Below are 27,988 nucleotides of genomic sequence, written 5' to 3' on the forward strand. Positions count from 1 at the left end.
GTCATCCCATGAATGTAGTATATAAAAACACATATGTAAAAATGATATATGAAACCTGCTAATATTTGAAATTAGAGCAATTTCATATATTCACACACACACACACACACACACACACACACACACGAACACACACACACACACACAGCTCTGCTTCCTTCCTGTATGCGCAGAGCTGTAACGTAATTGCAAGAATAGACATTTACAGAAGCTTCCGTTATTTTGCAGTGAAGAGCGACATGAATATCCTCGGTCCTTGCCGTGCCGTTCCGTGCCGTTCCGTGCCGTGCTGTTCCGTGCCGTGCTGGCAGTGTTGCGGCAGAGCTGCGGAGGAGGAGTTTGCTGGGATCACTTCCACTCAGAGGACGGTAGCTCGGGACGTATAGGCTTGGGTTTAGGAGGGGTTCCGTTATGTAGCGGACTGGTTTAGAGGCCGAGGACCTCCTCATATGGATTTGCGTGTTTTGTAGAATAACGTCGGAATGATGCGATCGCCGTGTTTTCACACTCTGGCCTTGTTTTGTCCCTTTGTCCTCTGATCGGTCTGCCGGTCCCCCGCTGTGGCGTCAAACCCACCGACCTCACAATGTGGTTCAAAGGAGATTTGGAGGATGGATACGAGTCTAATAAAACAGGTAAGATAACGGGATTCAGAGAGCGCGTGATGCCGAAGCTACAGCGGAGCGGATGCGGTGATTTTGTCTTAAAGGCCGATAGCAGCTACAGCAGAGCAGCTAGCACACACACACACACACACACACACACACACTAACTGATCCTGATCCTGATACTGATACTGAGCTACGCGGCTACATGAAGCCGTCCTCAGGAAAACATCTGGGTTGATCAGCTGTTCTCGCGGCGCTCAGGTGATCCAGATCGTCACTGAGGGTGAAGAAGTGAGTGAGTGATCAGTCGCAGCTGTGATGTGCGATGTCAATCAAAACAAAATCCTCATTAGTGTCTATATTTATTACTCAGGGACAGTTACAGCAAGTGTCAAACAGATTCTCCACGAACTCCTTTTCTGAAGTTGTACTTCCTGCTGCCTTCGATCTAAGAGAACAGATCATAAAGTGCTACACTGCAACAGATTACTGTAATCAGATTACTTTTACAGTAATGTGTTATTGATTTGATACACCAGTCTCTGCCCTGCTGAATACTGTCAGCACATCACACTATTTTAACCTTTAATTCAGTGTGTCATAATCATGCTGTGACACCTGCAGTGCATCCACCTGGACGGACTGCGAATCTGATTCTGATAGTGTGGAGAGTAAAGGAGGAAATATTAGCTGCAGATACACAAGACAGTCAGATGAATCAATCTGTCAGTCAAACAGAAAATGAACAGTTTTGATAATAAATTGATAATTGAAGTATTTTTTTTAAGCAAAACAGCCTAAACTTGTCATGTTCCTTTGTGTGAAAGGTGAGTATCTGCTGGTGTTGGTCTACTGTGACTTTAAACCACAGATCTTTGGATTCTGGACTCATGGTGGAACAACACAAGACATTTGAATATGTGAACTTGGTCTTTGTGATATTGTGACAGGTATTTTTTTTACTTTTTTCATGGGCCCTATTCAGCAAGAGACACACATGGTGAATGTGCGCACGGACACAGTATGTGACCAATACAGTGTTCCTGCCTAAACGCACTAGCTTGAGTACACACCATCAGCAAGGCGACTTCCTCTGGAGAGAATAATATGTTCAGATCAAACGTGCTGGATGTTTGTGATGTCTCAGACTCTGAGCCTGTGGACGAAGACAGTTCTGCATCCAGCAAAGCAGGAGAAGTGCTGAGCGAGGACCCGAGTGTGGCCCAGCTCTGTCACTGTGTCGGCAAGTTAATCCACCACTTTGGTCCAAACTGAAATATCTACATTGTGTACAGACGTTCATGGACTGCTTAAGACGGCATTCCCATCAGCCACTGCTGTATTTTGTGTCTAGTGCCAAAATAACAAATGTTAGCATGCTAACATGTTAAGCTAAAATGGTGCACAAGGTTAATATTACACCTACTGAACAAGGCGGCTTTCCTTCTGGCTGCGTTGCCCTGGGAAACATTGCATGCCTTATGGCCACCACGGCCTTTGTGCCCATGCTACTGATGAAACCACACAGCATCACTGCAGCAGTTTGCAGCTTGGATTGGTTGTGCACATGTACTGTACTGCTAACTGCTAACTAACTAGTTAACTCTTTGCTCCGGTCGACAGTATCACCTCTCTTTCTCTTTCTCTCTCTCTCTCTCTGTAATCTGCTCATTTACTTGCCACTGCTGCCTCTTAACACTTAATGCGCAAGTTTAGTTTTCCATGCACATGTGTATAACGCTGCAATAACATCTGCTGCATCAGCTTCAACTGCTCTCAGAACAGTAGAAGCTGAATCAAGGACACACTGACCAGCTCCAGTCCTTTTCAACAGGAAACAGTCACAAAAAAACTATAGGTTCAATATTTAACTTTAATAACTTGATTGTGCAAAATGATTTCTTGAAGACTGTTCTTATATTCATCTGCAGAAAGTGATAAGTTTCTCTGACATGAAATATATTTACAAATGTATAGATTCTGATTACATGATGCGTCTTAGCTGATACATGATAATGGACTGCATCTTAAAATATGTCTTTTTTATTTATATTGAAAAGTGAATAATTTATATTTATGTCATTTGTTTTATTTTCTTCTTCTATAATCAGAAAGTCATGTTATTTATTTTGGCATCACATTACTCGATGGCCTTTATGCCCCTAAAATGTCAAAATTCTTGACCTGCTACTAAACATAAGCTTGCAAGCATGTTAGCTTGGTGATGTTAGCATTTAGCCCACAGCAGTGCTGTGTCTGAATGCAGCTCACAGAGCGATCTGCATGGCTACAGACTGAAAGCCAACAAACTGATTGCATTTTTGGTGAGCGCTGGTGTTGGCACGTACAGGGAGGAGAGGCTGAAAACATTATTAGTGGGAACAATGCATTATGAGCAGCTGGGCAATCTGACTGTGATTGTTGATTGTTGCCAAGGCAGGTGACAAAAGGCTGAAAAAAGGTGTGTGTGTGTGTGTGTGGCCAAAATTGTTGAGTTTGAAAAAGGTGAAATAAGGTGTTCTAATGTTAGATTTACCTAAATTCCCAGTGATAAAACCCAGTGATTTCATCTACCTGCGTGGGTCTTAATCGGGTCTTAATCTACCTGGGCACCCAAGTGGAGCCTATGAATGGGACCTCTGCACCTCTGGGTATCAGTACTTTATTTTTTAGCTAAATGTATAGAACTCACTGGGATCATTTTCATGTGAGGTAACGAGAGGCCATGAATGTTTCTCATCTGAGGCTGAGGTCTTGAAAACATTTGGCTGAATTTTACCAACATACGCCCAAAATCAACTGTCAGTGGAAGAGTGAACAGAGAGGTGAGCTGCAGACTCTCATGCTGTTGTCTTTATTCACCTGTGTGTTCATACACTTTGCAGTTCACTTACACAGAAAACATGGAAAACCATTCAGTGTGTGACTGAGGCGACATTCAGACAAAAAAACCCAGCACCCTCCTTCGTTTGAATGAAGGTTGTGCAGAGGGGGCAGAGGGCTCTGGAAAAAGCTGGGTCAGGGTTCAATGATCCTGAATTTGTTGTACAACATATCCAGTAGGTCAGTGTGATGATACATATCTGATGACTGACTTTGTAATGGGAACTCCCAAGTATTCTGAACCACTGTGTGGTGTTACGGCATTTTCAAGTCTTCAAAGTCATGACTCCATCACACAACCATTTGTCCTGTTTTTGGTCTAAATACCTAAGAAGACTCCAGTTTCTGAACAAAACTACAAAAATTTAAAGATCTAAATTCAATTTGGAGAGAAAAAAACTAAACCGGTGACTGTCAGAAAGAAGTTGTTTCATGCCCATCTGATAAGCCCAGTGGTTTGTAACCAATAACTTGTGTAACAGCTTTTTGAAATTGTTGTTTAGGCTCCAGTAGTGGTGGCTCTCCAGGATGGGTCCCTGGCCACGAATCAGCCTGGCACAGCAACCCCCCCGGCCCCGGGAGCAGTATCTTTGGTGGGCGCCGACACAGCACAGTTTCCGACAGTGGCGACACTGGCATTGGCACTTACTACTCTGACAGTGTGGAAGGTAAGATGTCCTGTCTATTTATTACAGCGCTGCTGCTGACACACACACACACACACACACAGAAATCCCATGTTGCTTATCTCCAGAAAACTCCAGCATTGAAGCTGCTGCTCCGTCTCCAATCACTCTGATTTCTGTTTTCTATGTAGCTCTGCTCACATCTGCTCTGCACACAAATCTCCTTCTTCTTATTGATATTCTCTAATATTAGCTTAATGATTAGCTGTGTCCCATCCTTTAGAGCACGCGGTCTATGAAGGCAAAGGCCAAACCAAGATGAGACGGTCTGGTCTACAGAGGATTTCATATTTATCCTCAGCTGCTGTTTCATTTGCGTGCACCTTGTTCCCCTTTTTGAAAAGTGATTCATCTCTGGTGCACAATGAATCTTGGGAATGGGACAGGCTCGTGCTGCAGCTGGTCTTCTAATGCAGGCTCTGAAGGATGAGACCTCTGAACTGAGATACAGCTGTGGAACAGCAAAATGATTCCGTGCAGCATTGGTAACCACGGTGATCTACCCCATTTAAAAGTGAACCAGCAACTTTGTGGTACAGGCTCCCGAACTGGATGTGTGATGAAGTTACCTTTAGATCACAGCATCATGGTGGTCTGTGTAACTGTCTGCTTTCAGTTAGTCGTGAAAAAGACTAATTTTCATTGTTTACATTTTAATGTTTAACTAATTTTTACAGTTTATTCAGCAAGTCTTCAGACTCCTTCAGTTTTTTCACATTTTAATAATAATAATAATACATTTTATTTAAAGGCGCCTTTCTTGGCACTCAAGGATACCGTACACAGTTACACAAATTGAAATTAAAGCACATTAAGAATTAATTAATTAATTAACAACAATAAAAATGAAATATGAAAATAAAAACAATACAAAAGTGACAGAGCAATTGGCATCAGATGGAAAAGGCAGTTTTAAACAGATGTGTTTTGAGTTGTGATTTGAAATGGGGGAATGAATCGATATTTCTGAGTTGGGGTGGTAGTAGGTTCCAGAGACGGGGAGCAGAGCAGCTGAATGCTCTACTCCCCATGGTGGTGAGACGGGCGGAGGGGACAGACAGGTGTGTGGAGGAAGATGATCTGAAGGAGCGGGAGGGAGTGGGAACATGGAGGAGGTCGGACAGATATGGGGGGGCGAGGTTGTGGATGGCCTTAAATGTTAATTGAAGGACTTTGAAATGAATACGGAACTGAACCAGTAGCCAGTGGAGCTGTTGGAGGACAGGAGTGATGTGGTGGATGGAGGGGGTACGAGTAATGATACGGGCAGCTGAGTTCTGGACCAATTGAAGTTTATGGAGGGATTTAAGAGGGAGGCCGAAGAGGAGAGAGTTAGAGTAATCCAGACGGGAAGTGACGAGGCTGTGGACAAAGATGGCGGCAGTGTGGGGGGTAAGGGAGGGGCGGAGGCGATTAATGTTTCGTAGGTGGAAGTAGGCGGACCGGGTAATGTTACTGATGTGAGATTGAAAGGATAGTGTGCTGTCAAGGATGACACCCAGACTCTTAACCTGGGGGGAGGGTGAAATGGAGGAGTTATCAATAGTGAGAGAAAAACTGTTGGTTTTGGATAAAGTAGATTTGGTGCCAATGAGGAGAACCTCGGTTTTGTTACTGTTTAAATTAAGGAAGTTTAGAGTGAACTAGGTTTTTATTTCAGTGATGCGATCAGTTAGGGAGGTGGGCGGGAGAGTGGATGAGGGTTTAGTGGAGAGGTAGAGCTGGGTGTCATCAGCGTAACAGTGGAACTCAATGTTAAATTTGCGGAAGATATTGCCGAGGGGAAGGAGGTAGATGATGAAGAGGAGGGGCCCCAGGACAGAGCCCTGGGGCACACCGGAAGTGACGGGGGAGGGGATGGATTTAAAGGACTTGAGTTGAATGAACTGAGTGCGGCCAGAGAGGTAAGATGTGAACCAGTCTAATGGAGTGTGGGTGATGCCAATGGAAGATAGCCTGTTGAGGAGAGTGGTGTGACAGATGGTATCAAAGGCTGCGCTCAGGTCGAGGAGGATGAGGATGGTGAGGAGCCCAGAATCAGCTGCCATCAGGAGGTCGTTGGTGATTTTGATGAGTGCTGTTTCAGTGCTGTGGAGTGGACGGAAACCGGACTGGAACTGTTCATACAGGTTATTGTGGGATAGGTGAGAATGGAGTTGGGAAGCAACAGTTTTTTCGAGGATTTTGGAGATGAAGGGTAAATTGGAGATAGGACGGAAGTTGTTGAAGTTGGAGGGGTCGGTGCCAGGTTTTTTCAGAATTGGAGTAATGGCAGCAGTTTTGAAAGATGTAGGGACAGTTCCAGTGGTGAGAGAGGAGTGGATGATGGCAGAAATGAGGGGGACCAGAGAGGGAAGGCAAGCTTTAACAAGTTGTGTGGGGAGGGGGTCCAGTTGACAAGTGGATTGCTTGGATTTCTGAATGAGTTCTTTGATTTCTGAGAGAGTGGGGAGCAGGAAGGATGAGAATGAGTGTGTGGATGGGTGAAAGTTGGCTGAGATGCTGAGGTGAGGATTTGGACCTAGGTGCTGGTGGATATTCTTGATTTTTGCAGTGAAAAAAGACATAATGGAGTTGCAGAAGGAGGTTGTGTATAAATGAGGAGGGAGAGAGTCCTTGGGTTGGGTGATATTGTTGAGCAGGGAGAACAGTGACTTGGAGTTTCCTTTATTTGTATCAATGATACTGGAGTAGTAGTGGGTTTTGGTGGTGGCAATGGAGTCCTTATAATGTAAAATATGGTTATTGTACATTTCTTTGTGGATAGTTAGACCAGTTTTTCGATGGAGTCGTTCAAGTTGCCGACCTTTGGCTTTCATAAGACGAAGATCAGGGGTGAACCAAGGGGCGGAGACGGAAAAAGACACAGATCTGGTTTTTAACGGAGCAAGAGAATTAAGAATATTATGAAGTCCAGTATTGTAGTGAGAAACCAGATCATCAGGGGTGGACAGGTTGTGGATGTCAGGGAGGCAGAAGGAGTGGATACTTGATGTGAGAGTGGCAGGGTTGATGTTCTTTATATTCCGGAATGAAATGAGGCGTGGTGTTTTAGAAATGGAAAGAGTGAGTTTCACTGTAAATGAGAGGAGAAAGTGGTCAGTTATGGGGAGTTCATCAGCTGTAAATTCAAGGGGGGTGACACCAGAGCAGCAGATTAAATCCAGAATGTGTCCTTTGGAGTGTGTGGGAATAGTGGTATGCTGCTGACATCCAAAACTCTCTAAACAGGATGTGAAGTCTTTGGTGAGAGGTAGATTGATTATGTCCATGTGGATATTGAAATCACCCAGCAGTATTATATTTGGTGAGAGAGAGGATAAATGGGAGAGGAAAGCAGCAAAGTCATTTAAAAAGTCACTATTCGGTTTGGGGGGGCGGTAGACAGTAGCAATGATGGTTGGAATGGGACTAAACAACTCGCTGACAGTGGATTCAAACGAGCTGGAGACGGGCACAGACACCGGCGAGACTTTCCACTTGTCGCCGTAAATTATCGCGAGACCTCCTCCCCGACCGGAGCCACGGGGTTGACAGACGTAAACAAATCCACTAGGAGTGGATTCAATCAGCTGGGAGAAGTCGTTGGGCTGTTGCCATGTCTCGGTTAAACAAAGAAAGTCTAGCTTACGGTCTGTGATGATGTCCTGGATGAGATGTCCCTTGCTTGTCAGTGAGCGGATGTTGAGCAGAGCGAAGTTGAGTGAGGTGTGGTCGCAGCTGGTGGTGGTGTTAGCTGACGAGGCTAGGCGGGTCAACACACTGTGGTCGACAACCCGGCTGGTGGAGCGTGGAGGGCGTCGAGAGCTGGACCAGATGGACTTTATTGTTGTTGAGCTGTTATAGTGGAAATTCCGGCGGGACCCTCGGTGAATGTATCTCCGGGGCTGGAAGGTGATGTCCGGGTGAAGGTGGAGTGCCTCAGGCGCAGGTCCAGGCAGGTGACAGCGCAGCCGGAGCAGGTCAGTGGCCGAGCACTGAAGCATCACCAGCACTGGCAGGTGGACGGGCAGTAGAAAGAGCCAGACACATACGGACAAGATGTATGTCCGACCGTCTCAGGCAGTGTTGACCAGATAAACGTCAAGTGAGGCTCAAGCCGGAACAGAACAGATGAGCTAACGGTCGGCTAGTTAAGACTCACACGGACGTAGTGCCAGTAAATCGTAGAAATATTCCAAATGAAGGCAATTACAAGGTCCGATTAGGTTTATAAAAACTATAAAATAAGTCAGAACTTCTGAAAAGTTGAAAAAAATATTAAAAGTTAAAAAGTTAGGTTACCGGCGAGCAGCGGCAGCAAGTTGCGCCAGCGTTCACTCTTGTTGCCATGGTGATGGAAAATTCATTTTGTTCCGTTAAAGTTTTATGATTAATTAAAAAGAAAAATGTTCCCCTCCTCAGTCTCTCTCAACCCCCCACACTTCAGTGAAAACTGGATTTATTAAAAAAGTAAAGATTGAAATCTCACATTGACAAAAGTATTCAGACACTTTACTCTGACTCTAAGTTTAGCTCAGGCTCCTGTGGTAAACTGAGCTGATTGGACATGATGTGAAAGACACACACCTGTCTATATAAAGTCTCACAGCTGACGATGCAGATCAGAGCAGAAACCATGAGGAGGAAGGATGCTGCAGAGCTCAGAGACGGGACTGTGTCAAGGCTCAAAAACATTTCTGCTGCACTGAAGGTTCCTGAGAAGAACAGTGGTCTCCATCATTCTGACATGAAGAAGTCTGGAACAGCCAGGACTCTTCTAGAGCTGGACCTGGACTAACTGAGACATCAGGGAGAAGAGAGGAGACCAAGAACCTGATGGTCTCTCTGAGCTGACCTTTAGACAATTGCATCGTTGTCATGTTTTAAGTTTCTGCTTCTCGAACACGATTCTCGAAAATTCCTCATACTTTATGTTGTAATGTTGGTATGCCTGTCTTGATGATGATGATGATGTCTGAGTCACTGTCTTCATCTGTATGTCTCCCTACAGACGACTCCAGCTCCAGTACCACTCCTTTGTCTTTCCAGCCACTGTCCCAGCATCACTTGGGCCAGGATGATGATGGCATCCCCACTGTCCACGTCATGCCATCCCCATCCTCCTCACCCAACACCAGTTTCAGAATACCTTGCTCACCCAGCAGCTCAGGTAAGTGGAGCAGGTCCTGCCAGCTGCTTACGCCAGCCATGTCTCCCCTGGGTGCACCGAGCTGTCTCGACATGAAAGACCATCAGCCCATCCGGAGGTGGTCCTCTCTCACCAAGTTGTCCTCTGGAGCTGAAAAGAGCTCCACCAGAACATCAGGCCATCAATACAACTCAGATTCACAAGGCTCCCTGGACAGAGGTCTGCTCTATGGGTATAGGAAGGAACCACTTGGATCAAATGTGGACCTTTATCTACCTTTATCCTCATCCTTGCTCTGCCATAGCTTGCTGCAGCGCTCGCCCGGCGCTGGCCCCTGCTACCGCTACAACCACAGCAGTAGATCCACTGGCTTGGACACAGGCCGGTCTCTTTCCTCAGCTCTGTCCTCGCCAGTAAGACACAACACTTTGGACATGAACTATATTGCTTTACCAGAAGCTAATCTGGGCCGGGGAGGGGGACAGGTGTATGGCCTAAGTTTACCCAAACAAGCGGACACAACACTGGGTCACCAGACTGACAGAGGCTCCCCAATCCAGCCTGCGGTTCGCACCCAGATGTGGCTGACGGAGCAGATGGAGTATAGACCCAAAGCCGAGCGTGGAAGTGAACCTGGTCAAATCAGTGGTATGGGAACAGAGGGCTGTGGTGGAGATGGGCTTTCGTCATGGCAACAGGGACATCAGCAGGAACCAGGGTTTAACCAGGTGAGAGCAGTCTTAAAATATTTTGGAATATGGTCCAAAAACCATTTAACCAGTGATGCTGGTCAGTAAATTCACTCTGACTGACAGAAGACTGTAACAGGAGTCCAAATGAAAGGCGCTGTTTTGTTTTGTTTGTTTTATAAAAAAAAAAGCTGCATGTTCTCAAATCTTATGTTTTATAGAAGAACAATGATTCACTAGACAATGCAGGTTCTGAAGAAAGTGTAGTGGGGTTAAAGGATTCTGGAAAAGCTGAAGTTAAACGGTGTCAACTTTTTTAATTGACATATTATCCTCACAGAGACATAGTAGTGTGTGTGTGTGTGTGTGTGTGTGTGTGTGTGTGTGTTTGTGTTTGTGGTGAAATGTGTGTAAATCTATGTGTCTTGTATGTAGTGTGGGAACAGTGTGTAGCATATATGTAGCTGGATTTTGTCAGTTAAGCACCACAGACATCAGAGAGGTCGTTTAATCTAATAAAGTATCTGTCTATCTATCTAATCAGCTAATCTGACTCAGCAGAGGTTGCTATGGTGATCAAAGATGTGAAGGAGAATTGAAAAGATGATTTCTTGTGACTGAGAGATGGAAAAGTGTAAAAATCAGACCAACAAAACAACACTTCAATTTGCCTGGTTTATTCCTGCATGAAGGACAGATCTGGAGCTGGGTTCACCAAGTCTCTCACTGAATGACAGAACTTGAGCTGCTTATATCCATCATCTGGGTATGGTAACTAACTATCATCTGTTAACCTCAAGACCTTTCCCTCCGTGTTTCACTTTTATTGCTGACATCCTCCTGGAAGGGAGTGCGTCACTAAATCTCTGCGGGATGTAGATAAACTCCTAAACAACAATATAACCAGAAAACCCAGATGGATGATGGACTCCTTGGTATCCTGCTCCCCCGAAGGTCAGCAGCTTACCTAAGGTTTACACTCTTAACATCCTTAAACCAAAGTTACCAACATGCAAAACAAATACAACCTTACAAGAATTCAATAGGACTTAGGAAAAGAATCTGACTGCACTGACACTAAGATTTTTTTTTTACTAATTTTATTCATAACACATGGAGGATAAATCCTCCTTTCCTACCCACAGAACAAAGCAAACAGGACTGAAATGTTGAAATAAGATGACAGATAGAAATGTACAAGTAGAAAGAGTTGAGCCATTAAAACATTAATAAAAGATATAATTATCTGAGTAAAGGGCCAGAGTCAGTTATATTCAGACATCAGTAGGTTATATAGAGTTTTGACTTTTTATACATTTGTTAAGGAGAGAAAATTCATATTTTAGTGCAGTGAGCTGTTTTGAAATGACATTTATGTAGAGATTGTTATGATGATGATAATCATGATATGCTTGTTCTTCATGATGTCTCCTAACTGGATTTAAAAGAGGGGAAATCTATATTCAAGGATTTCCATCAGTTCTGGATGGTGTCATAAACATAAAACAGCTGCTCTGATGTTTCTTCATTCATGTGGCTCTGCTGTGGTGAAAGTACAATCCTGCATTGTTTTAAATGTTGCAGCAGCAAGGAATTGTGGGACGGCATGTCTCCTTTCCTTTCCTTTCCTTTCCTTTCCTCAGCTGAGAGACACCTCTCAAACTCAGGTTTACCAGTCAAAGACTGTAACTCCTGTAAGTATTACATTGTGTGACAGAAGGGACTCTGTTGAATATAAATTGTTTGTTTGTGGTGTCAAATTGTGGGAGATACAACAGGTTAAAAAAAAAGGGTCATTTCTGTTTTTCTCTGAAAATGTGGTTGTTGATATGTGCTGCAGTCTGTGGGGCGATGGCGCTCCTGTTCCTTTGAAAGTATCACTGTGTGAAAGAAGAATCATTTGTCTACGTTCTGGGAGAAATTATGTGTGAAGATTTAAGTTTGTGGCCATGAGGACTAGTGTGTGGTACCAGGTGAGCCACTGAGGGGGTTCAAGTTTTTCAGTTTAACAACTTCTCCCACTCTGAACATCCATTCACCTCCATTCGTTTCTATGGGAAAAATTGTCGACAAAATGTTGAATATTTCAGAAATGATCAGACATATCACTGAGAAAAGTCTTGTCTGGAGTCTCCTCATCGAGCTTCACCTTTTCAAATTTGAATGGAGGTTCTATGACAAACGCTGCAGGACTACTTAGGTGCTCAAAAACAGAGCAGAAGAAATACTCATAAACAAAATGGCCACCAAGAAAAACATAAAAGCAATCAATTAAGAGTGTTGTTTATAATTTACATTCCTAGAGGTAGGTGTTCATGTCCACAGAAATCACTCTTCACACAAGACTGTGATGTCATTACATGATCTCATCATGTACCTGTGTGTGTTTCTGCATGTTACCAGGTGATGACTGGGACCTCCCTTCCTGTCAACACGCTGGTGAAGGTTAAAGAGGGGCTGCTGAGACAGAGAGAACTGGAGATAGATAGGTACCACACACACACACACACACACACACACACACACACACACACACACACACACAGTATCTGAGTAACACAACACAGAGCCGTCATGAAGGAGGATCTGTCCCAGGACTGTGTCTAATGGTTCAAACCCAGTGTAAAGCAGGAAATGAAGATAATAAGATTTAAAGCCACTTTAAGAATCTGAAGCAGTTTACATGTATTAATCATTTTTTTTATTGTCAACGTGTGAACAGATTGTGATGTATCTTCAGAAACAGAGCTGTCCCGACTTTCTTTGTTGCCTGTAACAGCCTGAGGACTGATTTCTGTGTGCAGGACCTGGCACCAGTTTCCCAGGAAAATCAAGGCTGTGACGTTTATGTTCACTTCCTGCTGCATTTCCTCAGTGCCTCTCTTCTAGTGCCTGACAGCGGCAACAGAGTGACACCAGCTAACGTTAGCTTAGAAAGGGGCGTCGAGTGGCGCAGTGGGTTGAGCAGGCGCCCCATGTGTAGTGGCCCCGGCTCGACCCCCGCATCGGACGGCCCTTTACTGCATGTCATTCCCCCTCTCTCTGCCTCCCCATTTCCTGTCTCTCTCTACTGTGCTATCTTTACTTTAAAAGAAAAGAAAAGAAATGGAGTTCAACAAACAACCAGCTCCTCGCACACAACAGACTCCATGTAAACACAAAAAACAAAAAAGCTTTTACCTGGTGAAGCCCATCAGGGTTTATTATCTGCCATTATCTCCAGAGTGTCTGACTCCGCCCCTAACTCCCAACTAATCCAAAAATGGACAAAGAGGAGGGGCATGTGTGGAGCTGAGACTTTTGTGCATAACGGTTTGTGGCAAGAATACGCTCCCCCACCTGTCACTCAAAGAAGCCACGCACTCAGTTATTCACAATTTAGTAAAATGTTACAGTTCTCATGAAGGAGGAAGCAAGCTGACCGCAGTTTGGAGCCACAGCACAGAGTCTGAATACTTTTCCTAATGAGAGATTTCAGCTTTTCATTTTTAATAGATTTGAAAAAAGGAGTATTGAGACGAGCCGGTAGTCGATCTGAGGCCGTGTGGAAAAGTCTTTAGGGTTCCACATGTATAATTATGATTATGTATAATCCAATGTCAGTCATTTTTCACCAGCTGACCTTTCAAATCCGTGAGCTCCCATAAGTCTGTTAGAATACTGTTGAACAGTCAGAAACCTGTCCACAGGTGAGACTGGACTAACTGGACAAGTCATGTTGTTATTAACCTGGACTCAATTTAATAGCAAATATTCAGCCTACGACACTGAGACTCTTTCACACCCCTCTGTCCTGATGTGTTGAGGACTGCAGTGATACTCTCCACCTGCATTAATCATAAAGCCTCAGACAGACTGTACAGACGTTACACAACTCAGCTGCAAGGCTTTTAACCAGAAGATAAGATAACTTCAAGTCACTGTCAAGTTGATTGGATCGATTTTAAAATTTTACCGCCAAACTTTAAAACGTTGCATGGCCACGCACTACAACTACATCACTGAGCTGTCCCACACAAATGTAAGCCGAGAGCCTTGAGCAGTGACTGACTGACCCTCCTCTGCTGTGTTTGTGTAGTGGAACATTTTACTTCCTCTTTTAATGTCGTTTCACAGAGAAACAAACAAACAAACAGACTTCTTAATATCTGACCCTGAGTAAGACACACACACACACACACACACACACACACAAGTAGTTCAACCGGATCATCACAGTGTCCCACTCATGCTGTGAGCAAGAAAACAGTCATGTGTTCATAGATAGATAAATAGATAGATAGATAGATAGATACTTTATTTATCCCCTAGGGAAAATTCATGTGTCCAGTAGCTCATTGTTGATGATAACAAAAACAGTTAATAAGAAATAAACAATAATAATTAGATTAGTCCACATCCTTTGGCTGAGATGATGAGCCATCAGGATATAGTCTGATGGCAGTGGGAACAAAGGATCTCCTGAACCTCTCTGTTCTGCAGAGCAGTGAGAGGAGACGATTGCTGCGCCTGTAGCTGCTTCTCTGTCCTGCCAGAATGTTGTGGAGAGGATGGTTGGTATTGTCTTTATGTCATATGATACTATTTCTAACATCCATCCATCATGTTTTAAGATCTGGAGAGGAAGGCCGTTTCCATAACCTGAATATCACTCAGGCAGCTGTGATGACCCCCATCCTTATCACTGCACAGTCATATTTTGATATATTTATCCCCCAATAAGCACAGTCATCGTGATACATGATTCATCAAGCCCAACCACTTCCCTATGTGTTCCAGTACCTTTTCCCAAATTGCATTTAAAAATTTTCATATTTCTGTCTGACATTTCCAGCACAAATTATTGGTCAGTAAATGCATCATGTGGAGCTTAGAAGGAGTAAAATAAAACCTATATTTTATATTATACTAAATACATTTTCCCTCAGCCTCCTAAATATATTTCCCAGTATTAGATTATATTTTTAACCATTCCTCATTGCCAAGATCACAGCCCAGGTCTCTCTGCCAAATGATACTCAGATGTTTTAAAACTGAATTATTACCATGAATTCAGGCTTCACAAGCACATGTTCACTGTTAATGTGTAGATGTGTAAATAGTTAAATATGTATAAATATGATAAATATGTTTTAACATTTCTTTTATAAACTGTTTACATGAGTTGCAACCAAAACTATTCAGGAATTAAAGTTCCAGAGACTCTGGAATCTTCCTGAAAGCAAGAGTCCTGTCCCTTCTCAAAAACATATTTAAGCAATATCACACAAGAGGTCGAGATGTTGTACTGAATATCAGCACGGCTGAGATTTGGTCATAAGACAATCGCAGCCATGCTGATATTCAGTACAGCCTCACGACCTTGAGTGTGATATTACTTTTATACAACAGTTCTCCAAACGCCATATATTTCATCATTCATTTGGCTACGCCAACACAAATAGTTCTGTAACTGGACTGGTACTGGACTGTTGCTAAGCAAAGCATGAACATTTTCCTGCACAGTGCACACTAGCTTGCTACTTTGTCTTCACGTTACCTCAGGTGTGAGCTGAAGTGTCCAGGCTTCTTCCCTTCATCCTCTTCTGACGCCCACACATCATTTAATTCAAATGTTATTTCTGGAAATATTTTCATTTTTGCAAAGTTGGTTACAATCTAAGACAGATAACGACCGTTAATGTGACGCTGATTAATGGTTAAGCGGAGTGATACGTGTAGCCAATCAAATTACACGGTCGGAACTAACTGTATAATTTATCATATAGTTTACTCCGATTTTATTTTATCTGACGTTTATGTTTAAAAATAAGACTATTAGAACGTCCTGTGACACTTTGCTCAGTATGTTCCAACACTGATGCTTCTCGTCTCCTGCTTTGCATCTGTTGGCTTGATCGCCTGTCTTCAGACACAGCGGCTGTATGATTTCAAAAGCACGTGCACTATATTTACATGTGATTGTGTTGTAAGCAGGAAGGATTTTGTGTTTCAGGCAGAAGCAGCAGATCCTGCAGCTCCATGCGCGGATCAGAGAGAATGAGCTCAGAGCACAGCAGGTCCTGCAGAGCCAGAGAAGCTGGTTTGACGATCCCCACATCCTAAATACCAAGGTAACACCAAGCTGCACCTCACTGATGAAGGAGCATATGCAAATTCATCATTTGATGGTCACATACCAAATATTTTCTTAATAAAAGCACAACTAGTACTGCACTGCTGATCACAGAATCCAGACCACTACTACAGTAACCATCTACAACACGTCACATAGAGTTAATAATAATAATAATACGTTTTATTTAAAGGGGCCTTTCTTGGCACTCAAGGACACCGTACACAGTTACACAAATTGAGATTAAAAACATATTAAGAATTAATTAACAACAATAAAAATGAAATATAAAAATAAAAACAATACAAAAGTGACAGTAGACAGTAGCAATGATGGTCGGAGTGGGACCAAAACAGCTCGCAACCAGCTGGGAGAAGTCGCTGGGCTGTTGCCATGTCTTGGCCAAACAAAGAAAGTCTAGCCCACGGTCTGCCATGATGTCCTGGACGAGATGTCCCCCGCCCGTCAGCAGAGCGGATGTCAAGCAGAGCGAAGCCAAGTGAGGTGCCGTCGTAGCCGGCGGTGGTGCCAGCCGACGAGGCCAGGCGGGTCAATACACCGCGGTCGACAACCCGGCCGGTGGAGCGCGGAGGGCGCCGAGAGCTGGACCAGATGGACTTTACTGTTGTTAAGCTGTTATAGTGGAACTTCCGGCGGGACCCTCGGCGAATGCATCTCCGGCGGGGCCGGAAGGCGACGTCTGGGTGAAGGTGGAGTGCCCCAGGCGCAGGTCCAGGCAGGCGACAGCGCAGCCGGAGCAGGTCAGCGGCCGAGCACTGAAGCATCACCAGCACTGGCAGGTGGACGGGCAGTAGAAAGAGCCAGACACATACGGACAAGATGTATGTCCTACCGTCCACATTGTGGACGAGAACTCAGGCAGTGTTCACCAGATGAATGTCACGTGAGGCTCAAGCCGGAACACAACAGGTGAGCTAACGGTCGGCTAGTTAAGACTCACACGGACGTAGTGCCAGTAGATCGTAGAAATATTCCAAATGAAGGCAATTACAAGGTCCGATTAGGTTTATAGAAACTGTAAAATAAGTCAGAACTTCTGAAAAGTTGAAAAAAAAAATATTAAAAGTTAAAAAGTTAGGTTACCGGCGAGCAGCGGCAGCAAGTTGCGCCAGCGTTCACTCTTGTTGCCATGGTGGACTTAACATTGATACTGCTTTTGTTCCTCTTTATCATTGGCGGAAATAACACAAAAGTCATTTCGCTTTGTTAGATGATAAAAGAAAGCTTTAATCAAACATCTGAGATTCTTTTATTAGTAAAGTAAATAACAGTTCACATACAAAAAAAAATCACAATGATTCATTAATTCATTGTTACCATGGCAACAAGAGTGAACGCTGGCACAACTTGCTGCCGCTGCTCGCCGGTAACCTAACTTTTTAACTTTTAATATTTTTTTTTCAACTTTTCAGACCTTCTGACTTATTTTATAGTTTTTATAAACCTAACCGGACCTTGTAATTGCCTTCATTTGGAATATTTCTACGATTTACTGGCACTACGTCCGTGTGAGTCTTAGCTAGCCGACCGTTAGCTCACCTGTTCTGTCCCGGCTTGAGCCTCACTTGCCGTTTATCTGGTGAACACTGCCTGAGTTCTCGTCCACAATGTGGACGGTAGGACATACATCTTGTCCGTATGTGTCTGGCTCTTTCTACTGCCCGTCCACCTTCGGTACTCGGCCACTGACCTGCTCCGGCTGCGCTGTCACCTGCCTGGACCTGCGCCTGAGGCACTCCACCTTCACCCGGACATCACCTTCCAGCCCCAGAGATACATTCACCGAGGGTCCCGCCGGAAGTTCCACTATAACAGCTTAACAACAGTAAAGTCCATCTGGTCCAGCTCTCGACGCCCTCCACGCTCCACCGGCCGGGTTGTCGACCACAGTGTGTTGACCCGCCTAGACTCGTCAGCTAACACCACCACCAGTTGCGACCACAACTCACTCAACTTCGCTCTGCTCAACATCCGCTCACTGACAAGCAAGGGACATCTCATCCAGGACATTATCACAGACCGTAAGCTGGACTTTCTTTGTTTAACCGAGACATGGCAACAGCCCAACGACTTCTCCCAGCTGATTGAATCCACTCCTAGTGGATGTGTTTACGTCTGTCAACCCCGTGGCTCCGGTCGGGGAGGAGGTCTCGCGATAATTTACCGCGACAAGTGGAAAGTCTCGCCGGTGTCTGTGCCCGTCTCCAGCTCGTTTGAATCCACTGTCTGCAAGCTGTTTGGTCCCACTCCAACCATCATTGCTGCTGTCTACCGCCCCCCCAAACCGAATAATGACTTTTTAAATGACTTTGCTGCTTTCCTCTCCCTGCCTTTTCCATCTGATGCCAATTGCTCTGTCACTTTTGTATTGTTTTTATTTTTATATTTCATTTTTATTGTTGTTAATTAATTAATTAATTCTTAATGTGTTTTAATCTCAATTTGTGTAACTCTGCACGGTATCCTTGAGTGCCAAGAAAGGCGCCTTTAAATAAAATGTATTATTATTATTATCATTAACTTCCGCTTGTCCAATAGGAGTCAGCGATGAGGACGCCGTGCAAGCAGCCGTCTGATAGGCTGTGCTGTGATGAGGAACTTGGCAGGAAGCTGGCGGTGGCTGAACTGGAAGTGCTCCATATGAACGAGTTATTCAAGCAAGTCACAAATAAATACACAGAGGACATCAGAAAACTGGAGGAGAAGGTGCAGAGCTGACCCACAGGAAGCACTTCGTCTCACCGGTTGCTTTTCACATCAGTGTATGAATCCTGAGGTGTTTGTGTCCACAGATAAAGACGAGGGATCGCTACATCAGTAGTCTGAAGAAGAAGTGTCAGAGAGAGAGCGAGCAGAGGCAAGAAAAACAGCAGCGCATAGAGACTCTGGAGAAATACCTCTCTGACCTGCCAACACTGGATGAGGTGCAGGCCCAGGCCCAGCAGGTACACACACACACGCGCACACACACACACACACACACGCACGCACACACACGCACACACTCTTCTATAGAGGTAGAGATACTCCACCTGTCACCTGCAGCTCTTTGTCTGACACGGTTCCTTCTTTATTCATTCCTCCCTGCAAGATTTTGAAGTGAAAGCACAACTTTATTTATACGACACATTTCCCTTCAGGTGGAAGCACAATGTGCTGCACGAAGCATCAATTATCAAGGAGGTTGCAACCACAAAAATGATGTGGATAGTGTAAAGATCAAACATTAAAGACAAATGAAAAACACATAAATGATACATATGAATTAAAAACTATCAATAAAATAAAAGAATTAAGACCAACAACTGATCAATAAAAAGGTGTGTAAAATAAAATTGTCAAAAAAGTAGGAATAAAATGTGATCAAAAAATAATAAATAGTCAGTTGAAAATAAGACATAAAACTGAGAAAAAGAATAAAAATTGGTGGTTCAGTGGTTAGCGCTGTCGCCTCACAGCAAGAAGGTTCCGGGTTCGAGTCCCGGCTCGGCCGTGGGATCTTTCTGTGTGGAGTTTGCATGTTCTCCCCGTGCCAGTGTGGGTTCTCTCCGGGTTCTCCGGCTTCCTCCCACAGTCCAAAGACATGCAAAATGGGGACTAGGCTGATGGGATACTCTAAATTGACCATAGGTGTGGCTGTGAGTGTGAATGGTTGTCTGTCTCTATGTGTTTGCCCTGCGATGGACTGGCGACCTGTCCAGGGTGTACCCCGCCTCTCGCCCGAAAAGATGCTGGGATAGGCTCCAGCCCCCCCGTGACCCTACTAGAGGATAAGTGGAAGAAAATGGATGGATGGATGGAAATTTCAATGAACAAAAACAAAACTGCTGAGAGCTGAGAACAGAGCCAAACGTGTTGAACCAATCAGTTAATTGCAGGACATGGCTTCAGCTGAAGGAGAAGTTTGGCCCCAGATGGCCCTTCTACTAAGCAGGAGTCTGAGGGCCTATTACTCTGTTAGCACAGAGCTGTTTGTGGAAGGTTACACAGCCAGTTCTCAGGTTGCACTTTTACTCCTCCTGAAAATCACTGACATCTCTCATGTTGCCTAGTCCTGATCTACTGTTCCTGTCAACGCCAGTCCTGCTCTGTTTGTTCTTGTCTCTAGCCCCTTTTCCAGAGACCCACTAACATCAGGCTTTTGTCGGCAATGGAAAAGGGAACAATCAGTATTCACACCTGGTCACATAGCTCTGTAGTAGACCTGGGTGTTTCTCAGTTCTGGCTCTGATCAGCAGTGATGTAAACACAACACCTGAGTGAACATGTTCATTTTCACCCCTTTTCCTGCTGTGACGTCTTTCAGAGACAGACACTGTAACACACCTGTCACCTGTGCAGCACGGTGCTGTTACACCAGGAACACTGCAGTTACACCTTCCTCTGAGAGTGAAGCTGCAGCCCAGAAATAAGTTTTAAAAACACACAATCACTGATGGAAGCGTCTCACACAGAGGCTCCGACACTTACAGGAGCAACAACCTGAGGATGAGACGAGACACATCTGTTTTACTAGTTTACACAGCAGCTAGCAGCTCACTCTCTCTCCACTGTGTCTGTGTGTGTGCTCTGTAAGTGCATGTGATGACATCACTCTTTGTAGTTGTGTGTGTCCTCAGTCCGAACAGAAAGACAAACTCGCCTGACAGGGGAAAAGGAGTCAATCAGCTTTCATTAGCAGGTTCTGCTTATACCTGCTAACTTCGGTGGAAAATGGTGTTAGCCTCATTCAGTGGAGACCTCAGTGTGTGTGTGGGGCCACGAGCACTGAGGGCGACAACACACATGCAATGTTGTGTCAAGTTAGGTGCTCGAAAGCTTTGACTGCACTTAAAAATGCAAAAAAAAAATTCCAGGGGTCCCCTCCAATCAACGTTCATCGTCTTCATATAATAAATAATCTGACACCAATGAAAAATGTACAAAATCTCAACTTTTTTTTTTCCAAATGTTCACAATAGGTTTTTCAAAATATAGCTTTAATATAAAGAACGTGGAAAACCTTGTAAATTTCAAAATATAGATTATAAAGAACAATAACAACCGAAATAACTAACTTCACTAACTAACTTCATCGTTGGCACATGATAGATAATCAATATACCTACATCATCAGGCCAGTGCTCATCAACACATAAAGCCCCTAAAGGCCCTGTGTTGGCAGCAGTGATTTTCTCACTAGCTTTAGCTTGAAAAAATTGCTAATTGTATAGGAAGTAACAGTCAGTTCAGTTTAATTGAGATGTCTTTAGATCTGAAAAAATAGTGTCTGTGCATTTGGAGACATTGCTGTGGAGTTAAAGTGATAGTTGTGGTTATTTGAAGTGGGGTTGTGTGAGGTAGTCGTGCACAGGTGTGTATTACCTGCAGTAGATTCAGTCTAGAAAAGCACTCAAGGCTGTTAGAGGGCCCCTGAGGTGGGGTTGCACTGCCTATGCATGACTACCTCACACAACCCCACCTCTGAGGCCCCAAGCAGTTGCCTACCTTGCCTGTTCACAAGCCCTGTGTGCGTGTGTGTGTGTGTGTGTGTGTGTGTGTGTGTGTGTGTGTGTGTGTGTGTGTGTGTGTGTGTGTGTGTGTGTGTGTGTGTGTGTGTGTGTGTCTGTGTGTGTGTGTGTGTGTCTGTGTGTGTGTGCGTGTGTCTGTGTGTGTGTGTCTGTGTGTGTGTGTGTGTGTGTGTGTGTGTGTGTGTCTGTGTGTGTGTGTGTGTCTGTGTGTGTGTGTGTGTGTGTGTGTGTGTGTGTGTGTGTGTGTGTGTGTGTGTGTGTGTGTGTGTGTGTGCGTGTGTGTGCGTGTGTGTGCGTGCGTGTGTGTGTGTGTGTGTGTGTGTGTGTGTGTGCTCAGCAGGAGGAGGTCCAGCAGAAAGCTAAGAACCTGGAGAAGAGGGTGTGTCAGCTGCAGAGGAGCCTGGAGGAAGGATGTGCTCTGATGAAGGAGAAGGACATCAAGATCGAGATGCAGAGCAGGAGAGAGAAGGAGCTGATTGCATCTGTGCACAGGTGCATCATCAGCTAACACCTGTCCTGATGTTGCCTACTGCTGTTGCTGTGATTTAAGGTGTATTCAGACTGAATGCAGAGAAAAAAGAGAAAATCTTCACCTTGTTATTCAGGCTAATTTGACCCAAACAGCTGGTGTACGACCCTAAAGATATTCACTGTGTCTGGTTAGGAAAAGAGACATCGTCACATGTGTGTGTGTGTGACAGCCGGGACTCTGGGGCCAGTTGCACAAAGCACCTTAAGTTTTCTACTTAAGAATTACACTTAAGGTTTAATTTCTCCTTAGTTGAGGGGGTTACTCAAGGGTGTTGCACAGAATAACTTAAAAGGTTTCTTTTCCTAAGGAAAAAAGTTAAGGCATTTTATCATCAATTCATCAATTCCTCTCGTTGAGGGTCCATCAGGTTCTTCTGATCGTGGAAAACTCTTGTTCATCATCTTCACTTATCACCGTGAACTCAGACATGTTGCAGTTAAGATACAATCAGAGGTACCTTTAGCTTTTTCCTTAGTTTGGTCTCTAAGGTCTTCTGTGCAACAGCTTAACTGACTTTAAGTGAGTCCTTAAGTGTAAGACTAAGATAAGAAGAGAACCTTAAATAGTCAAGTGAACACTTTAAGGAAACCTTAAGGTGAAGACTTAAGGGTGATTTTTGCAACTGTTCTTATTTTAAGGAAATTGTAACTCAGACTTTAAGGAAAATCTTAACTTGCTTTGTGCAACTGGCCCCAGATCTGAAAACCTGCAGGAGCTCAAACTGAAATCTGAACTCTCTACGTCTGATCAGACTAACATGGTCGTGTCTCGTGTCTCGTGTCTCGTGTCTCGTGTCTCGTGTCTGGTCTCGGTGCAGCCTGCAGCAGAAGGTGCAGAAGTGTCTGGACGACGGGGTGAGGTTGCCTGTGCAGGACCTGAAGCGGCTCGAGGTGGAAAACATTCAACTTCTGGAGCAGCAAGACCACAGCAGCAGGGTAGCATCCTAAACACACACACACACTAATATATGCACACACACGTAAAGACAAAAGGCCTTTAACATGTTGTCTCTGCTCCAACACCAGCTGATCGAACATCAGAGAGAACAGATTGAGAGGCTGACCCTGCAACTAACGGTATGGTAATGAACACATCCACACAGTGTGCCTCTTTCAAATTTACCTGACAACCAAGTGACCACAAACAACAGACAACAACAAGCTGTACTCTAGGGAAAGGACTGTCACTTTGTAATGATCAGCACAAGACCTGAGTGAAAGCAGGAAACAACAACTCAACATGCTGAGGACAGGAAACAGGCAAACATGCGGCCACAGTCTCTAATGTTTGTGATGTGGACATTGTTTCAATAGATGGTTTTTCAGTGTTTCTACTCCGTGACACGTCACATCATCAAGTCTCTCGTTAAACGTATTTCAACACTATATCACCTACATGAAACCACTACGTTGTTTTATTTGTATGTTTATTTATGAGGATTAAACAGATACAAGCTAACGTGATAGATTTCACCTTCATATAGCATTGATACCTTTGATTTGATTTTTATTCTTCTCTAAAGTTAATGACCTTTTTGAGCCTAAACTTGCTCAAAAATGTATGAAACTTTGCAGGCCTGGTGAAAATGGACATATTTTAGAAAATTTCAACAAGGCACTACTCGCACTGTGTTTCGCCTACGTGTGCGAAATTTGATAGACACATGTAACATGGCAAGACCTTCTAAACAGACTATATGTGCCCATACACTAAACCCTACAGGAAATGAGATATTTTAAATTTACTGTGCAATGTTGGCGCAGTTTTTGGCATGTACAGGCATCGGAGTTTAACGAACTCATCCTGGTGAATTAATCCGATTGACATCATATTTGGCCAGTCTCATCGTGAGACCTTTTTGACGCTAAATTGCGAAGCTTTTGGTTTTCGTTTTACTCATCATAACTCCAGCACTCCATGCATTTTGGTTGCATCAAGTGGACTGCTGCTCAGTGCTCACTCAGCCACCGGGCCGCCCCAAACTTGTTGTTTTAACTAACAGTCTTGGTACGTTACAGACACAGGATAGGAGATAATCAGGAAGAAAACAGAAAAGCAGTAGAAGGAAACAAATAAGGTTTTATTTGAAACTATTAAATTCTAAATTTAACAGAAGAATTTGATTATTAATTTTCCAGAACAGGCGTTAATAAAATAAAACAATCCCGGGAAAACTGGGATACGTGGCAACCCTACCTTCATATCTCTGAACAGAACCAGGCTAGCTTTTTAGCTTTGTGCTAGGCTAATGTAACCAGCTTCTATAGACTGACATTTAACTGAGGGTGATGTTGACGTTCTCATCATGCTCTTGGGAAGAAATCAAATATCGATTAGTAGTGTATTTCCCAAACTGACTAACCATTACTTCAAAAAAGCAGTTATCTATATTTTTATATTAACAGTGGGTCACTTTACTGCATTTTTAATGTAAGTGTTTGTGACGTATTTATCATTTTTGGTCCAAAGTGTCGGCATCATCGTCATCATTTATCTATCAGCCTTGTCTGTGCCTGGCTCCATTTAACAGTGTGTAATACTCAGTAGAAAACCTCTGTCCCCAATCACTCATTATAGTTTATTTATTTATTATTTAATAAGCAAAATGGAATTTAACATAGTTCCAATACAGAGCATGAAACTGATGTTTATAGCTGTTGCTAATTTTGAACTCTTCCCTAGTTTTACATGTACAGTGCAATTAAATCAATCAGTTTTCACTGTCATAAAAACACAACACACTGCAGATATGGAAGCAAAGTCAAATACTGTACTGTAATGCATTGACTGTGATGTACAGTCTAACAACAGCAGCAACATTTCTGACTGTTGTCTAAAGAGGAAATCAGGCTCACAGACATGTTCTGTGCTTTGTCAGGCCACCAGTGCAAGACTGCAGAAGAAAAGACGACAGCAGGAGGAGAGCCCGGCCCCCCCATCCAGAGCCCTACCACAGGTATCAGTGTTGAGTGTTTACTTGCTACAGAGTGCATAATGAGCTGGAGGTTGATGTGTTTACTGATGAGACGGTGGTTAGGTTGTTCAGATTTTCTAAAACTGATATCCAAAGTGATCTCAGAGTTTTACAGTCAGTCAGTTGAATCCACACCAGCTCGGAGACATTCATGTGTCTCATACAGAAACACCTGCTCAAGAGTTTCTACAATGCTATGAAGTAGTACACCAAACTACCCACACACACCCATAGTGGGCCCCATGGGGCCAGGCCCCCTCCCAGTCTGACTGCTGTGACCACACAAACGAACGAGTCGTAGTCACGCCAGACTTTGATTTGCACCACACATGACTGACCGAGGTCGTAGCCGCGCCTGGTCTCATGATGTGCGTTCGTGTGAATACATGTAAAACGGTGATTGTTGCTAAGCAACACACTTCACTCTAACTTGGACCTTCAAACAAGCTGGAAGAAGCTGTAAAAAGCAGCAGCTGCAGGGTGGGGGAGAGCTCCGTGCTTCTGTCTGATGCTGTAGTTGAGGGGAGGGATCCTCCATGAGCTCAAACAGAGCCTGTCTGCCAAAGTGAAACCTCTCAGTCAGCTGACTGTCTGAACAGACGTCCAGTGGTCTGTCACTCATGACTCTTTCTCATCTTTTTTTCTTTTTGTTATTTATTCTGTGAGACATGCTGCCATCCATGTTTTTTTTTCATGGTTGTGTATTGTTACCATGGAGACCGGTCCGACTTTCCAACTTACACCTGCTCCATACTGGATGTGAAAGTTACAGCCAGGTGTAACAGATGCAGAGTCTAAGTCTAAGTGGTTCACTAGTCATAACTTTCAGTTCTAAGAGGGATGTAAGGTCACACCCAGGCAAACGCCCGGCTGCTGCACTGCGCTCCACCACCTTCTACTAATGTGTACCTGTGGCTCCACAGACACAGCGGGTGTTGGTCAGATGTCACCCACTGTTTCTTAGTCACTGTTATAAAACATAAACAACTCAAAGTGATATAATAAAAATTAGTCCTGGCTGTCATGTCCTCACAGAAGTGGAGACATCTGGAGAACTGGTTTCTGATCAGTTAAGTGTATTAGTTGACACAGAATTTAGATCTGGAGGAAATGAAAAAACGTGCCTTTGTTTCCCATTGTGAAGCCACGGCAGGTAGATGAAGGCTTGTTGGTGCATCCTCTATCCCACCTGGAGATGCCAGAAGTGGGCCGGCTGCTGAAAGAGATGTCCCTGTGTCTTCTGGACCTCCAGGCGCTCTGCAACATCCTGGCCCAGAGAGCACAAGGGAAAGAGCCCAACCTATCTCTGCTGCTGGGCATGAAATGTACGTGGATAACACACACACACTCACACACACACACACACGTAGTGTGAGTATCATCACATACCTAGTGGTACCTTTTCGTACTTTGCTGTCTCTATGCAGCGTTGAGTGTGTCAGCGGAGGAGAGCGACTGCAGAGCGGTTGTCGAGGAAGAGCTGAGGGTCAAGCTGCTGGAGGTCGGCCAGCTGAGGAGAGACATCGATGAGCTGAGGAAGAGCATCTCAGACCGCTACGCTCAGTACATGGGTGACAGCTGTGTCTCCCAGTGACACCCAGCACTGCTCTAACCCAACGTGTGTTTGAACTGTTTTATTTCTCAGTACTTCATAGATAACCACATAAAGTACTATATTAATCATGAGAATTATAAGGTTCATTATAAGGTCACCATCATGGATGATGGAAGATGTTGTGTGAGCAGTCATGTTGTTGTATAGAGTGGCTGGCCTTCACATCTGTTGTGGACTCAGTGGGACTGAGTGAGCTGCAGCCTACAGTTCTGTGTTGGACCAGTAGTCTGCATCACACCACTGCAAACAACATATACATTAGACTCATGACTCGGCAGTTAACGTAGACCAGAAGAAGTGACCTGGAGAAAGAAGGATGACGAGACAACACAGCTGGACACTCATGAGATGTGGGTGACGAACTCGTCTGACAGAAGCTCAGTGCTATGTGCTATGCTATAACTGTAATAATCTTTCAAATGTGGATACAAGGACCAACATTTGTATGTTTATTCCTCTGGGTCATTCATTTGAAAAATCCCATTAGCCACTTGAAATTTCAAAATTTCCACCATTTTCCAAGATGGCTGCCATTTTCAGCATAGAAACACGTTTTAACACAAAATTTTACCCACAAGACAGATTTCAGTGATTTTACAATTTTATCTTATGTTTTTGATTCTGATTACGTCAAATTCTCTTAAAATTTGGTCAGAGCTTTATTTGCAATTTCTAATATGTGAAAAATGAATAAAACACAATGTGATTACAAACAATCTATTATGAATCATGAGCAAGCTAGCAAGCTAGTTCACAAGTTAGCAGTTAGCAAATAGCCCTGACATATCACCTAACACTGTCACATTCAGAGAGCAAACAGTTGATAATGTTAGGCATGATTTGACCATGATAAAACTAGGCAACATTTAGAGCAAAACCATCACCAAAAGAGAAACGTCCTAATATCTCAATATGAAAGAACCATTTTATGATGTTCTCATTTAAAAGAAAAATATCCTGCAAAATGAATCCACATTTTTTGTAAAAAGAAAATCTCTTTATTTTTAAATGTATAAATTATCACAAAGTCGTGATTTTATTAGGAAATGTATTTTGTGAGTTTGTACTCATGCAAGTTTAATTTTTTACAGTGAACTAAATTTCATCTGCGTTGTAGTGATGTATGATTTGACACCTACGTTATTCATATGAGAAAATGTGGATGAAATTATTGCAAAAAATAACATTTTCTTGCGGCCATCTTGAATTTTGAAGTGGCTTAGG

The 27,988-nt window shown here is 43.8% G+C and overlaps 1 protein-coding gene across 2 annotated transcripts; it reads left to right on the forward strand.

Annotated features, from left to right (window-relative positions):
* Positions 1 to 27,935, forward strand: cep85l (centrosomal protein 85, like). 2 transcript variants are annotated; one of them, XM_056404749.1, is made up of 13 exons: positions 1 to 635; positions 3,995 to 4,159; positions 9,171 to 10,036; positions 12,401 to 12,486; positions 15,993 to 16,110; positions 18,672 to 18,839; positions 18,926 to 19,078; positions 21,984 to 22,135; positions 22,993 to 23,110; positions 23,201 to 23,251; positions 25,054 to 25,131; positions 26,294 to 26,474; positions 26,577 to 27,935. In XM_056404749.1, exons 1-13 carry the CDS (start codon positions 587 to 589, stop codon positions 26,741 to 26,743), a joined length of 2,352 nt encoding a protein of 783 aa, XP_056260724.1. In that variant the 5' UTR covers positions 1 to 586; the 3' UTR covers positions 26,744 to 27,935. The 2 variants fall into 2 exon arrangements, with proteins under 2 accessions (XP_056260724.1, XP_056260723.1); XM_056404748.1 differs by having other exon boundaries at positions 3 to 635; positions 21,981 to 22,135.
* Positions 27,936 to 27,988: the final 53 nt, after the last annotated feature.

The sequence above is a fragment of the Seriola aureovittata genome, chromosome 19 (assembly GCF_021018895.1).
Source record: "Seriola aureovittata isolate HTS-2021-v1 ecotype China chromosome 19, ASM2101889v1, whole genome shotgun sequence".
Taxonomy (NCBI): Eukaryota; Metazoa; Chordata; class Actinopteri; order Carangiformes; family Carangidae; genus Seriola; species Seriola aureovittata.